The sequence below is a fragment of the Drosophila biarmipes genome, chromosome 2R, assembly GCF_025231255.1.
Source record: "Drosophila biarmipes strain raj3 chromosome 2R, RU_DBia_V1.1, whole genome shotgun sequence".
Classification (NCBI taxonomy): domain Eukaryota; kingdom Metazoa; phylum Arthropoda; class Insecta; order Diptera; family Drosophilidae; genus Drosophila; species Drosophila biarmipes.
In genome coordinates this window covers 9,717,265-9,730,093 of record NC_066615.1, presented here as the reverse complement: position 1 = coordinate 9,730,093, position 12,829 = coordinate 9,717,265, and the positions used below count along the sequence as shown (strand labels likewise).

Sequence of the window (12,829 nt, the reverse complement as noted above, 5' to 3'; positions counted from 1 at the left end):
ATCACCATCCATCAATGGAAATGGGCAGTCAACGGCGGATAATAACAGAATGGGGATTGGGATTGGGATCGGTATTGGGGGAGCAATCGAAAAATGTTTGCCATAGATTTTACGGATTACTATTATGGTCTGTCTGCCACTTTCGTTATGCCTCGAAAGCCTTGCAAATGTCAAAAGGTTGGGCAACTGCGATGGTTGCTGATTGCTGGACTGGATTGCTGGTTTCGTCAGCGCGAGAGGATGAGCACAGGTCGGAGTCGGATCTAATCCCATCCGAGTCATCGGATCGGAGCTGGAGCAAGTCCGCGACTTCCCATGACAAATTGATCAGCCTGGGAAGCGTAATGATGCCACATTATCATACGTTTTCGAGCGTGATTTATGATCCATTTCGACCGATTTTAAAAAGGGGAACTTCGTTTACAACTAAATCGAAAGTGAAAGATTTCTCGATGCCAACGGCTTGGCAATGACAATGCCCAGCCATTGTCTCACCCACTAAAACGCTTGGGGGTTAACCGGTTGCCCAATGCCCCATCCACATCCAAGTCCGATTTGGATCCCCAGTGCCCTAGGTCCAATCAGCACGCGTCAAAAGTGGCGCCAAAGTGACGAACCAAGTAATTTGATTTCGTATCAAATATGCACAGATCTCCAAAAACGCACAAACTGTGGCGGCTTTATGTCGGTAGTCATTTCGGGTTTTGCATAATCCCCGGGCCCTGCTGAGACACCCGCATTGTCGTCTGTTTATGGTCATATTTATGTAAGAGCCAATCATGTGAGATGTCATCGCATATTTGCCCAGTTCACTGGGCTTCGACTCATCATATCTAGTGGAATGCACATTTCGTCCATTTCGCAGGCGTTTTCACAATCGCATCGTCGATGGACAGCTGTAGATAGGGACGACTGTCTTTTAAACCCGAATCAAAATCAATATCGCGTATCGATCGACAACCCAAATTGAGCATTGTCTCAATGTTGGCAACCTCCGATGTGATGATTCGGATTCGAATTCATTTGAATAACAGCGCCACGATAACCGCTGCGTCTCCATATCCGCTATCATTTATTGTGCGGAGGTGGTTAATCCCAATTCAACGTTTCTTTGTTTGCCTGTGGCTTTGGCGAAGGTTGAGCGGAATTGGTTTAGACATGGTAGCGAAACTTTTCAATTTAAATCGGCAATATTGCAACACAGCAAAATGTTACGATTAAAACAAAGAAAAAGGCTATTTATACAACAACATTCGTATCAATCCCTCAACCACTTCCATGATCTTTCTATGCAAAAGTATAAAGTATACATATTGTTGATCATGATCTAGGGAATATATATACATTCTTCTATACTTTAAGTTGGTGGTACCAGTAATCCTGTGAATAGGGAAGGAAAAGCCCCATCCTTTCAATAAATTGAATAAGAAGAATAAACTATAATTCATTTTTCAAAGGGTCCTTCGTTAATGATATTTTTCTGACACCTAGAAAATGGGGACACTTTTTGGGAGTTCTGCTATTAAACAATAATATTAAAACAACAATATTAAAATCAAGTTCTTGACCACTTTGATGTTCACTCTGTGCTAAAGTATAAGGTATAAGGTATACTTTTTTTTCATTCATTTCGATTTCCCTTTTTTTCCCTTAAGCTTACGGGTATTTGATACTCGAGACACTCGACTATAGCGTTCTTCCTTATTTATTCTGAATACAGCATTGGATTGTCCCCACAAATGTTCGTCAGACATGCCTTTTTTACGTTTTCATTATCTTAAATTACAATTACACGGCGGTTTAAAGTACCCGCTTTTGCATTGTTTATTTAATTAATAGTTGCCTTTAAAATACTCATATTTCCTGCAGTCGGATTAAATATTAATCTCATTTCCCTTTTATATAATTGACGAGTAAATAGTTGAAGGAAAAAGTATAAAGTGAGGTGATCTCTCCATACTTCCCTCATGTTTGCATTCCTTCTATATTCTTTTAATATGAAAGTTATCAGCTCTGAGATATGGCGACTTCTTGTTTAAAAAAATTTGGTTTCGAAATTGACGCCCTGGAATGTTTAAGATTTCCCTTGACCGTTCTGCCGTGCACTCCTTCTCATTGCTATAACTTTAAAACAACATTGAGTATTAAAAATCCTTTTGCCTACATATTTTATAACATCCATGTATACATGAAATAAATTCACCGAGGCATTGGTGAACCCCCCTTGGGCTTCGTTAAAGGTAGACCGTAGTGAGGGTAGCCGAGAAAGGGTAATGTTTTATTTTAACACAGCTTACTGGGGAAAAAGTTTAATTGTTACGATGCAAGAATTAAAAAAAAAACTAAAATATTTCCTTGTTAATTTTTAATCCTTAATCGCTGAAGTAGTCGAAATCGTCTCCAGGGGCGTAAAGGGGTTATTAGCTCCAGGATAAAACAAAATCCACCGAGGCCCAACCCAGTGAAGTACATGACAAATATCCAGTACAGATTGTGTACTTCTATGCAATCCTCCGGGGCAGGCGGACTGAAATCTTTAAGGGATGTATAATTTAATCTTAACATATTCAAGAAGCTTCTATCGAGCCATAGCTTCGTTAGGCCGAACTCCTTCTGTCGCAGCATGTGCTCCTCGAAGAGATCGCGGTACGGCAAGTGTCGTCTTAAGGGAAAGCTTAAGACGTCAAAGTAATTTACACAGAGTGCTTCTGAGTAGTAGAACATGGGACTTGCAAAGTTATTCTGTTGCTTGGCGAAGGTCATCCAGCGATTTGCGGTTACCGGGTATATAAAGTTGTCATTAAAAGTGTCCCTCAAGTGAGTGAATTCGGGGTAGTCAAGTACCACTACCTGCTCCTCGCTGACGTTCAAGGATTGCACTGCACCTACATCGTATATGTTTATGGCCATCATGTACCGGGATTTCTCTACATCCGCAAAGGAAGTCATAAATGGATCGACTGGTGGAGCCCATAGCAATGCCTGCAGGTAGGACGTGTACATGGTGGTGGTAATTACACTAGAGAAGCAGATGACTATAAAAATAAGTTTTAGTTTTCCATTAAGGTGACGGGGAAAGGGATAAGGTTGGGCCAAAAATGCCCTCACGCAGATGTCGTTCATCAGAACGCCGGTGAAGCTAAGAGCTCGCCAGGATTTTTTCTGTATGTAGATCACCATTACTGAGATAATACAGAATACTACAAAGAGCACAATCAGGACTGCTTGATCCACGATCGCCAAGTAGATGTCACTGAAAGGCATTTTATCCGGTAGAGGGCACATGAAGCAGAAGGAACCCATCAGGTACGGATAGGAGATCGTATCGAAGTTCGACATTCTGAAGGACAGTGCTTCGCTCATGCCAATATCCAGAAGATCTTCCGAGGCCCAATTCGTAATGTTTACAAAAGATATATCCTCTTTGTTCTCTGCCAAATGCATCTGCATTGAGATGGTAGCATTAACTTTCTTAGCAAAGTTATTCAGCACACTGGCCACGTAGCCCGTGTACTTTTCTTCGCCAGTTTTGGGGTCCAGGTACGCCATGCATTCAGGTGGTGACAGGTCTGGAAACGATCTGATCGGCGCTCCATGCATGTTTCTGAACTGTTCTATGAAAATCGGGCTCCCTTCGAATAGATTTATTTCTTCGTAGCGTCGATCTTGAAATAGGCGACAGGAGTATACTACCCCGAACTGGTCAAAGTTTTCCTTCACCATTGCTATATTATATTGTTCCTTTTTCGAATAGAAGTCGCAAACAGTCGCTGGTTGTGCATTCCCTTTCAGAAGAATAAGGCGCCTGGCTAGTTGCAGCTTCATCAATGTGCGGTAGTTCTGCTCCCTCTCGGCTTGAAACTCACAACTGAGGATAAGTGTTAGGCTGCTGAAGTTCCACTCGAAGTTGGTAGTACCCGAAGAAACAAGCACTGTGGGGACTTGTAATCCTGTAGATAGAGAAGGAATAGCACAATCCTCCCCATAAATTAATAGGGTGTCGTACACTTTCTCCGTTTTCAACCTTAAGAGAAGACCAAATAATCTCTCCTCTAAGTCTGGTTCAGTTTTGTTGGATGTGTCCAAAAGCTGAGCCTTTAAACTCCCAAGGCAGAGAATAATAATTATAAACCAAGCCATGGTTCAAAAGTAACTGTTGGAAACTCCGTGCGTTCCTCACTTTTTGTACCTTACACACCTCCGGATTGTAATTGTTTTTCAGGCATGCCCTTTCTATGTTTCTCATATTGTGCTAACAAGACTAAGGGTTTAAGGACAACTTAATAGACCATTTAATAGGTAGTTATGTTCAAAAATACATACATCCCTGCGTTTAACAAATAGTCGATATGAAGAGATTACTTATCTTTGTTTGACATTTACCAATATGTCGAAAGGGGTAAATTTCTGGTTTAGTTGTGGGATTCATGAAATAATTAGCAAACATGCCTTGCATTCAAAGTAATAATTGCCAAGCAAAATAAGATGACCCTCAAATATTGGATTACAGATTTCTGTAGCGTTTATACGTTTATCTATTGCGTTTAATGTGTATACGTACATTAGTTTTATGAAAAAATATGTAACATGTAGGAGGGGTCGTTTCAATCCTAAACGATACACCCTTATATGTTAATCATTAGGATCACTAGCCAAATCGAACTTGTCATGTCCGTCTATCAGTCCCTCCGCCTTTATTGTCGATTTCTTTATTTGCTTATAACTTTAATATAATATTTTTAATAATACGCTTGCTCTGTCCCAAAAACGTAAGGCTGGATCAGAAAAGTCGATCCTGAGTGATCCTGATTATGATACTTTATAGGGTCGGAAACGCTTCCTTCTGCCTGTTACCTACTTTTTGACGAATCTAATCAGTCAAAAACACCTCTTAACGAGGTTAAAATATAGTGATGATAACACTTGCAACAAACAAAAGTTCATTGTGACTGAAATGTATTCTACGATCTACTAAATTAATACACATTCTACATTTTTTACAATCGAATTGTTTAATTTGGGTGACGGGATTACTGGAGTACAAAATGTCGATATTTATACCCTTGCAGAGGGTACAATGATTTTAGTCAGAAGTTTGCAACGCAGTGAAGGGAACGTTTCCGACCCCATAAAGTATATTTATTCTTGATCAGCGTCACTAAACGAGTCGATCTTGCCATGTCCGTCTGTCAGTCCGTCTGTCCGTCTGTCTGTCCGTACGTCTGTCAGTCCGTTTCTACGCAAACTAGTCTCTCAGTTTTAAAGCTATCGGGCTGAAACTTTCCCAAAAGTCTTCTTTCTATTGCAGGTAGTATATAAGACGGAACCAGCCGGATCGGACAACTATATCTTATAGCTCCTATAGGAAGTATCGGGGAAAAAATTATATTCGGCAAGCCGAAGCTTGTAAAAAATAATTGAATTGAATTCGAAATTCTTAAAAATATAAAAATGTATATTCCCAATATTATAAGATAATATGTCAAAAAGCCCCAAAGCTATAATTTGTTTCACATTATTTCCCACCAATTATCCGATGGTTCCTATGACAGCTATATGATATAGTCGTCCGATTTTATTAATATTTAATTCGAAATTCAGAAATAATTAAAAAATGTTATTTTAAAGCTTATAAGGTTATATGTTAAAAAACACTAAAGATATAATTTTTGTTTCATGTTTTCCGACTAATTTTCCGATCGTGCCTATGGCAGCTATATGATATAGCCGTCCGATAATGATAAAATTTAAGTCGAAATTCAAAGAAGATATAATTTTTCAATATTATTTTACCACTATTTTTCAGAGTGTTACTATAGGAGCTATATGATATAGTCGTCCGATTTTGATAAAATTTAATCCGAAATTCAGAACTAATTTAAAAATGTTATATCCAAGCTTAGAAAGGTATATGTTAAAAAATACGAAAGATATAATTTTTTTTAAATTTTTGTTTCCGATAGTTCCTATGGGAAGTATAAGATATAGTTGTCCAATCCGGCTGGTTCCGACTTATATACTACCTGCAATAGAAACCTGGGAAAGTTTCAGCCCGATAGCTTTAAAACTGAGAGACTAGTTTGTATAGAAACGGACGGACAGACGGACATGGCTAGATCCACTCGTCTTGTGACGCTGATCAAGAATATATAAACTTTATAGGGTATACAAATTATATCTTCGGTGTTTTTTACATATAACCTTCTAAGCTTGGAACGAACATTGTATAATTAGTTATGTTAGTTAGTTATATAAAAAAATTATTTACTATAGTTGATTATTTCTTATAACTGCAAGGGTATACAAACTTCGGCTTGCCGAAGGTAACTTCCTTTCTTGTTTTAGCTATTTCTCGCCAAACTATTTAGTTTTTCCTAACGGGTTTCTTCTACACTGAAACGAAACTACTTCTTAACTTACTTCTTTTAAATGTTAAATGTTTTTCTTAACCCATTGAGTACTTGTTGAAGAGGACTAATATACATTTTTATACTTTTTCCCTCGTTTTCAAAACTTAAATTTTTTAATGCAAGAAGTTTTTCCAAATAAAACTAAATAATAATATATTAATTATGACTTCGTGAATGAAAAAAGAAAATATGTTATACTCTCTTATTCAACTCTAAGGGCTTCCTGCGCAGCGCAAGTTTGTTCCCCGCTCACTAAACTATTAATATCGGACGATTCATTTAAAAGTTATAACCAAATATAATCAAATTTTCAGAAAATCAATTTTTTTTATCAATTCGGCACTAAGCCGCTAGTTGGTGCTATAGGCTTAATGACGCCAGGTAGCGCAAGGATGCGCTATACATAAAACTATTTTTTTTACCGACACCAATGTGTGAGGCTGAATAGTTATTTATTAACAGGTCTAGCCAAGAAAGAGTAACTTTTTATTTTAATTCAGTTTACTGAGAGAAACGTTATAATATAGGAGTGCAAAAGTGTAATAAAGGCTGAGGAGATTTACTTATTAATTATTTATCCTTTATCACTTAAAATGGTTAGTCGTCTGCAGCGGATTAGGGGTGTTATTAGCTCCAGGATAAAAAAAACAGGCGCACTCCAGCAAAGTACAGGCAAAAAATCCAGAACAGGTTGTGAACTTCAATGCATTTATTCGGAGGGAGCGGACTGAAATCTTCAAGGGATGTATAATTTAACCTTAACATATTCAAGAAGCTTCTATCGAGCCATAGCTTCGTTAGGCCGAACTCCTTCTGTCGCAGCATGTGCTCCTCGAAGAGATCGCGGAACGGCAAGTGTCGTCTTAAAGGAAAGCTTAATATGTCGAAATACTTTACACAGAGTGTGTCTGAGTAGTAGAACAGTGGGTGCGCAAAGTTATTCTGTTGCTTGGCAAAGGTAATCCAGCGATTTGCGGTCACCGGGTAGATGAAGTTGTCGTTAAAAGTACCTCTCAAGTGGCTGAATTTACTGTGGTCAACTACCACTACCTGCTCCTCGCTGACGTTTAAAGATTGCACCGCATCCATATCGTAAGAGGCTATGGCTATCTTGTACCGGGATTTCTCTACATCCGCAAAGGTCGTCATAATCGGATCGACTGGTGGAGTCCGTAGAAAAGCCTGCAGGTAGGACGTATACATGGAGGTTATAATTACACTAGAGAAACAGAAGAACATAAAAATCAGTTTTAGTTTTCTGCTGGACTGACGGGGAAAGGGATAAGGTTAGGCCAAAAATGCCCTGACGCAGATGTCGTTCATCAGAACGCCGGTGAAGCTAAGAGCTCGCCAGGATTTTTTCTGTATGTAGATCACCATTACCGAGATAATACAGAATACTACAAAGAGCACAATCAGGACTGCTTGATCCACGATCGCCAAGTAGATGTCACTGAAAGGCATTTTATTCGGTAGAGGACACATGAAGCAGACGGAGCCCATCAGGTACGGATAGGAGATCGTATCGAAGTTCGACATTCTGAAGGACAGTGCTTCGCTCATGCCAATATCCAGAAGATCTTCCGAGGCCCAATTCGTAATGTTTACAAAAGATATATCCTCTTTGTTGTCTGCCAAATGCATCTGCATTGAGATGGTAGCATTAACCTTTTTAACGAAATTGTTCAGCAAATTGGCCACGAAGCCCATATATTTTTCTTCGCCAGTTTTGGGATCCGGGAACGCCATGCATCAAGGTGGAGAATGGTCTGGAAACGATCTGATCGGCGCTCCATGCATGTTTTTAAATTGTTCAATGAAAATTGGGTTAACCTCGAATAGATTCACTTTTTCATAGTTTCGATCTTGAAAGAGGCGACAGGAGTATACTACCCCGAACTGGTCAAAGTTTTCCTTCACCATTGCTACATTATATTGTTCCTTTTTCGAATAGAAGTCGCAAACAGTCGCTGGTTCTGCATTTCCTTTCAGAAGAATGAGGCGCCTGGCTAGCTGCAGCTTCATCAATGTGCGGTAGTTCTGCTCCCTCTCGGCTTGAAACTCACAACTGAGGATAAGTGTTAGGCTGCTGAAGTTCCACTCGAAGTTGGTAGTACCCGAAGTAACCAGCACTGTGGGGATGTGTAATCCTCTAGATAGAGAAGGAAAAGCGCAATCCTCCTCATAAATTAAAAGGGTGTTGAAAACTTTCTCCGTTTTCAACCTTAAGAGAAGGCCAAGCAATCTCTCCTCTAAGTCCGGTTCAGTTTTGTTGGATGTGTCCAAAAACTGAGCCTTTAAACTCCCAAGGCAGAGATGAATGATTATAAGCCAAGCCATGGTCTAATATTAACTGTTTGAAATTCCGCTTGTTCCTCACTTTTTGTACCTTACACGCCTTTGGATTGTAAATGTGCGTTTGGCATGCCATTTTTATGTTTCTCATATTGTGTTAACAAGACTAAGTTCTTAAGCCCATGTTCCATTTAATAGGTAGTATCATTTCAAAAAAAATGTGTACCATGCGCTGAACAAATAGATGATTTGAAGGCATTTCTTATCTTTGTGTTATATGTATCAAGGGGGTAAACTCCTGGTTAAGATGGGGGATTCAATATGAGTAACCGGAACTGGAACAGTTTCCGAAACCGAAATATAGCTTTTATATTTTTCGAGATCTCAACGGACTCTATTGGCTACATCGGTTTTAATGGTTAATGGTTGCATTTAAATACAACATTATTTGTAAAAAATGGTACCTTAGTTTCATCGCAAAGTAGAAGAAGCCATTTCGACCCTTTAAGGTACATATATATTTTATCGGAATAAGCCAACTTTTTAGTTTTATTCATGCATTTATTTATGATCTCTGACAAAATTCTTTACAATCTTTTTGTAAATCTTTTCCTTTAAACGGGTCCAACAGTTTGAAGATCCCAAAACCTCCAGTGCAAAGCAACAGCAACTGATACTCAATCCCAAGGCATACACGCCCAGAACCCAGTACAGATCATCTATACAGATTTCCAGCTCATCATCCGGCGGTTCGCTAAAATCCGTGTACGACACCAGTTTCAGCCTGAGCATATCCGAAAAGCCTTGACTGATCCAGTGTTTTAGGAGTCCGAACTCCGTCTGACGCAGGATGTGCTCTTCGAAGAGATCGCGATAGGGGAGGTGGCGCCTTATGGGAAAACTCAATATGCTGTACTGGCTGAGGCAGAAATCATCTGAGTAGTAAAACACTGGATGGTGAAAGAGCTTTTGCTGCTCATTGTAAATGCCCCAAAGCACACTGGTCACCGGAAAGATATATTCGTTGTCAAAAGCCCCTCGCAGGTCTACGAACTCTTGGTCGTTAAAGACCTCAATCCGTTCTTTGCCTGCTTTATTTAGCTTATGATTCTTCTGGAAGCGCAACATGTCCATTGCGATCGAGTTCACAGCAACCTTGTATCTGGACTTTTTAAAATCGCTAAATGTACGTACCATAGGCTCGAAGGGCGGACTATACAGGAAGGTCTGCAGGTAGGCGCCGTACATGGATGTGGTCATAAGGCTGGCGAAGCACAGGAGCAAGCAGATCAGCTTCAGTTTTCTGTTTGATTGGCGGGGAAAGGGAAAAGGCTGGGCCAAAAACCCCCTGAAGCATACATCGTTCATCAGGATTCTAGTCAGGCTTAGATCGCGAAAGGACCTTTGCTGGATGTATTTCAGCATCACCGAGAAGATGAGGAATATGACAAGTAGCACGCCCAGGACGCTACGATCTATGATCACTCCGTAGACCTCGTTGTATGGTAACAGATCTGGAAGAGGCACCATGAAGCAGTAAGAGCACATCAAGTAGGGGTAGGTAAACGTATCAAAGTTCGCCATTTCCGAGTTAAACTGCACGACCATGCCAATGTCCAAAAGGTCGTTTGCCGCCCACATAGCAATATTCCCAAAGAAAACTCTCCCATCCTCCTCAGACAACTCTTCCGGCACATCCATGGTTGCGTTAACCTTTTCAATAAAGTTGTTTACTAGGTTGGCCACGAAGCCTATCCACTTCTTTTTCCCGGTTCTGGGGTCCTGGGTAACCATGGATCGAGGGGCCAAGTTGTCGGCAATTGTTCTAATTGGCGCTCCATGCATGTTTCTAAATTGATCTATGAAAATTGGGTTAACCTCGAATAGATTCACTTTTTCATAGTTTCGATCTTGAAAGAGGCGACAGGAGTATACTACCCCGAACTGGTCAAAGTTTTCCTTCACCATTGCTACATTATATTGTTCCTTTTTCGAATAGAAGTCGCAAACAGTCGCTGGTTCTGCATTTCCTTTCAGAAGAATGAGGCGCCTGGCTAGTTGCAGCTTCATCAATGTGCGGTAGTTCTGCTCCCTCTCGGCTTGAAACTCACAACTGAGGATAAGTGTTAGGCTGCTGAAGTTCCACTCGAAGTTGGTAGTACCCGAAGAAACAAGCACTGTGGGGACTTGTAATCCTGTAGATAGAGAAGGAAAAGCACAATCCTCCCCATAAATTAATAGGGTGTCGTACACTTTCTCCGTTTTCAACCTTAAGAGAAGACCAAATAATCTCTCCTCTAAGTCTGGTTCAGTTTTGTTGGATGTGTCCAAAAGCTGAGCCTTTAAACTCCCAAGGCAGAGAATAATAATTATAAACCAAGCCATGGTTCAAAAGTAACTGTTGGAAACTCCGTGCGTTCCTCACTTTTTGTACCTTACACACCTCCGGATTGTAATTGTTTTTCAGGCATGCCCTTTCTATGTTTCTCATATTGTGCTAACAAGACTAAGGGTTTAAGGACAACTTAATAGACCATTTAATAGGTAGTTATGTTCAAAAATACATACATCCCTGCGTTTAACAAATAGTCGATATGAAGAGATTACTTATCTTTGTTTGACATTTACCAATATGTCGAAAGGGGTAAATTTCTGGTTTAGTTGTGGGATTCATGAAATAATTAGCAAACATGCCTTGCATTCAAAGTAATAATTGCCAAGCAAAATAAGATGACCCTCAAATATTGGATTACAGATTTCTGTAGCGTTTATACGTTTATCTATTGCGTTTAATGTGTATACGTACATTAGTTTTATGAAAAAATATGTAACATGTAGGAGGGGTCGTTTCAATCCTAAACGATACACCCTTATATGTTAATCATTAGGATCACTAGCCAAATCGAACTTGTCATGTCCGTCTATCAGTCCCTCCGCCTTTATTGTCGATTTCTTTATTTGCTTATAACTTTAATATAATATTTTTAATAATACGCTTGCTCTGTCCCAAAAACGTAAGGCTGGATCAGAAAAGTCGATCCTGAGTGATCCTGATTATGATACTTTATAGGGTCGGAAACGCTTCCTTCTGCCTGTTACCTACTTTTTGACGAATCTAATCAGTCAAAAACACCTCTTAACGAGGTTAAAATATAGTGATGATAACACTTGCAACAAACAAAAGTTCATTGTGACTGAAATGTATTCTACGATCTACTAAATTAATACACATTCTACATTTTTTACAATCGAATTGTTTAATTTGGGTGACGGGATTACTGGAGTACAAAATGTCGATATTTATACCCTTGCAGAGGGTACAATGATTTTAGTCAGAAGTTTGCAACGCAGTGAAGGGAACGTTTCCGACCCCATAAAGTATATTTATTCTTGATCAGCGTCACTAAACGAGTCGATCTTGCCATGTCCGTCTGTCAGTCCGTCTGTCCGTCTGTCTGTCCGTACGTCTGTCAGTCCGTTTCTACGCAAACTAGTCTCTCAGTTTTAAAGCTATCGGGCTGAAACTTTCCCAAAAGTCTTCTTTCTATTGCAGGTAGTATATAAGACGGAACCAGCCGGATCGGACAACTATATCTTATAGCTCCTATAGGAAGTATCGGGGAAAAAATTATATTCGGCAAGCCGAAGCTTGTAAAAAATAATTGAATTGAATTCGAAATTCTTAAAAATATAAAAATGTATATTCCCAATATTATAAGATAATATGTCAAAAAGCCCCAAAGCTATAATTTGTTTCACATTATTTCCCACCAATTATCCGATGGTTCCTATGACAGCTATATGATATAGTCGTCCGATTTTATTAATATTTAATTCGAAATTCAGAAATAATTAAAAAATGTTATTTTAAAGCTTATAAGGTTATATGTTAAAAAACACTAAAGATATAATTTTTGTTTCATGTTTTCCGACTAATTTTCCGATCGTGCCTATGGCAGCTATATGATATAGCCGTCCGATAATGATAAAATTTAAGTCGAAATTCAAAGAAGATATAATTTTTCAATATTATTTTACCACTATTTTTCAGAGTGTTACTATAGGAGCTATATGATATAGTCGTCCGATTTTGATAAAATTTAATCCGAAATTCAGAACTAATT

General features: G+C 39.2%; 2 protein-coding genes and 1 pseudogene across 2 annotated transcripts; all 3 read right to left on the bottom strand.

Annotated features, from left to right (window-relative positions):
• Positions 1 to 2,358: 2,358 nt before the first annotated feature.
• On the bottom strand, positions 2,359 to 4,140 carry LOC108030011 (uncharacterized). Its single transcript, XM_017102525.3, has one exon. It carries the CDS (start codon positions 4,138 to 4,140, stop codon positions 2,359 to 2,361), a length of 1,782 nt encoding a protein of 593 aa, XP_016958014.3.
• Positions 4,141 to 6,984: 2,844 nt separating this feature from the next.
• On the bottom strand, positions 6,985 to 8,750 carry LOC122818143 (uncharacterized; annotated as a pseudogene).
• Positions 8,751 to 9,266: 516 nt separating this feature from the next.
• Positions 9,267 to 11,090, bottom strand: LOC127010970 (uncharacterized). Its single transcript, XM_050887265.1, has one exon. It carries the CDS (start codon positions 11,088 to 11,090, stop codon positions 9,267 to 9,269), a length of 1,824 nt encoding a protein of 607 aa, XP_050743222.1.
• Between the last annotated feature and the right edge of the window lie 1,739 nt (positions 11,091 to 12,829).

Excerpts from the sequence above, each read along its gene's own strand:
- LOC108030011 (XM_017102525.3), bottom strand. The coding sequence starts at position 4,140 with ATGGCTTGGTTTATAATTATTATTCTCTGCCTTGGGAGTTTAAAGGCT.
- LOC127010970 (XM_050887265.1), bottom strand. The coding sequence starts at position 11,090 with ATGGCTTGGTTTATAATTATTATTCTCTGCCTTGGGAGTTTAAAGGCT.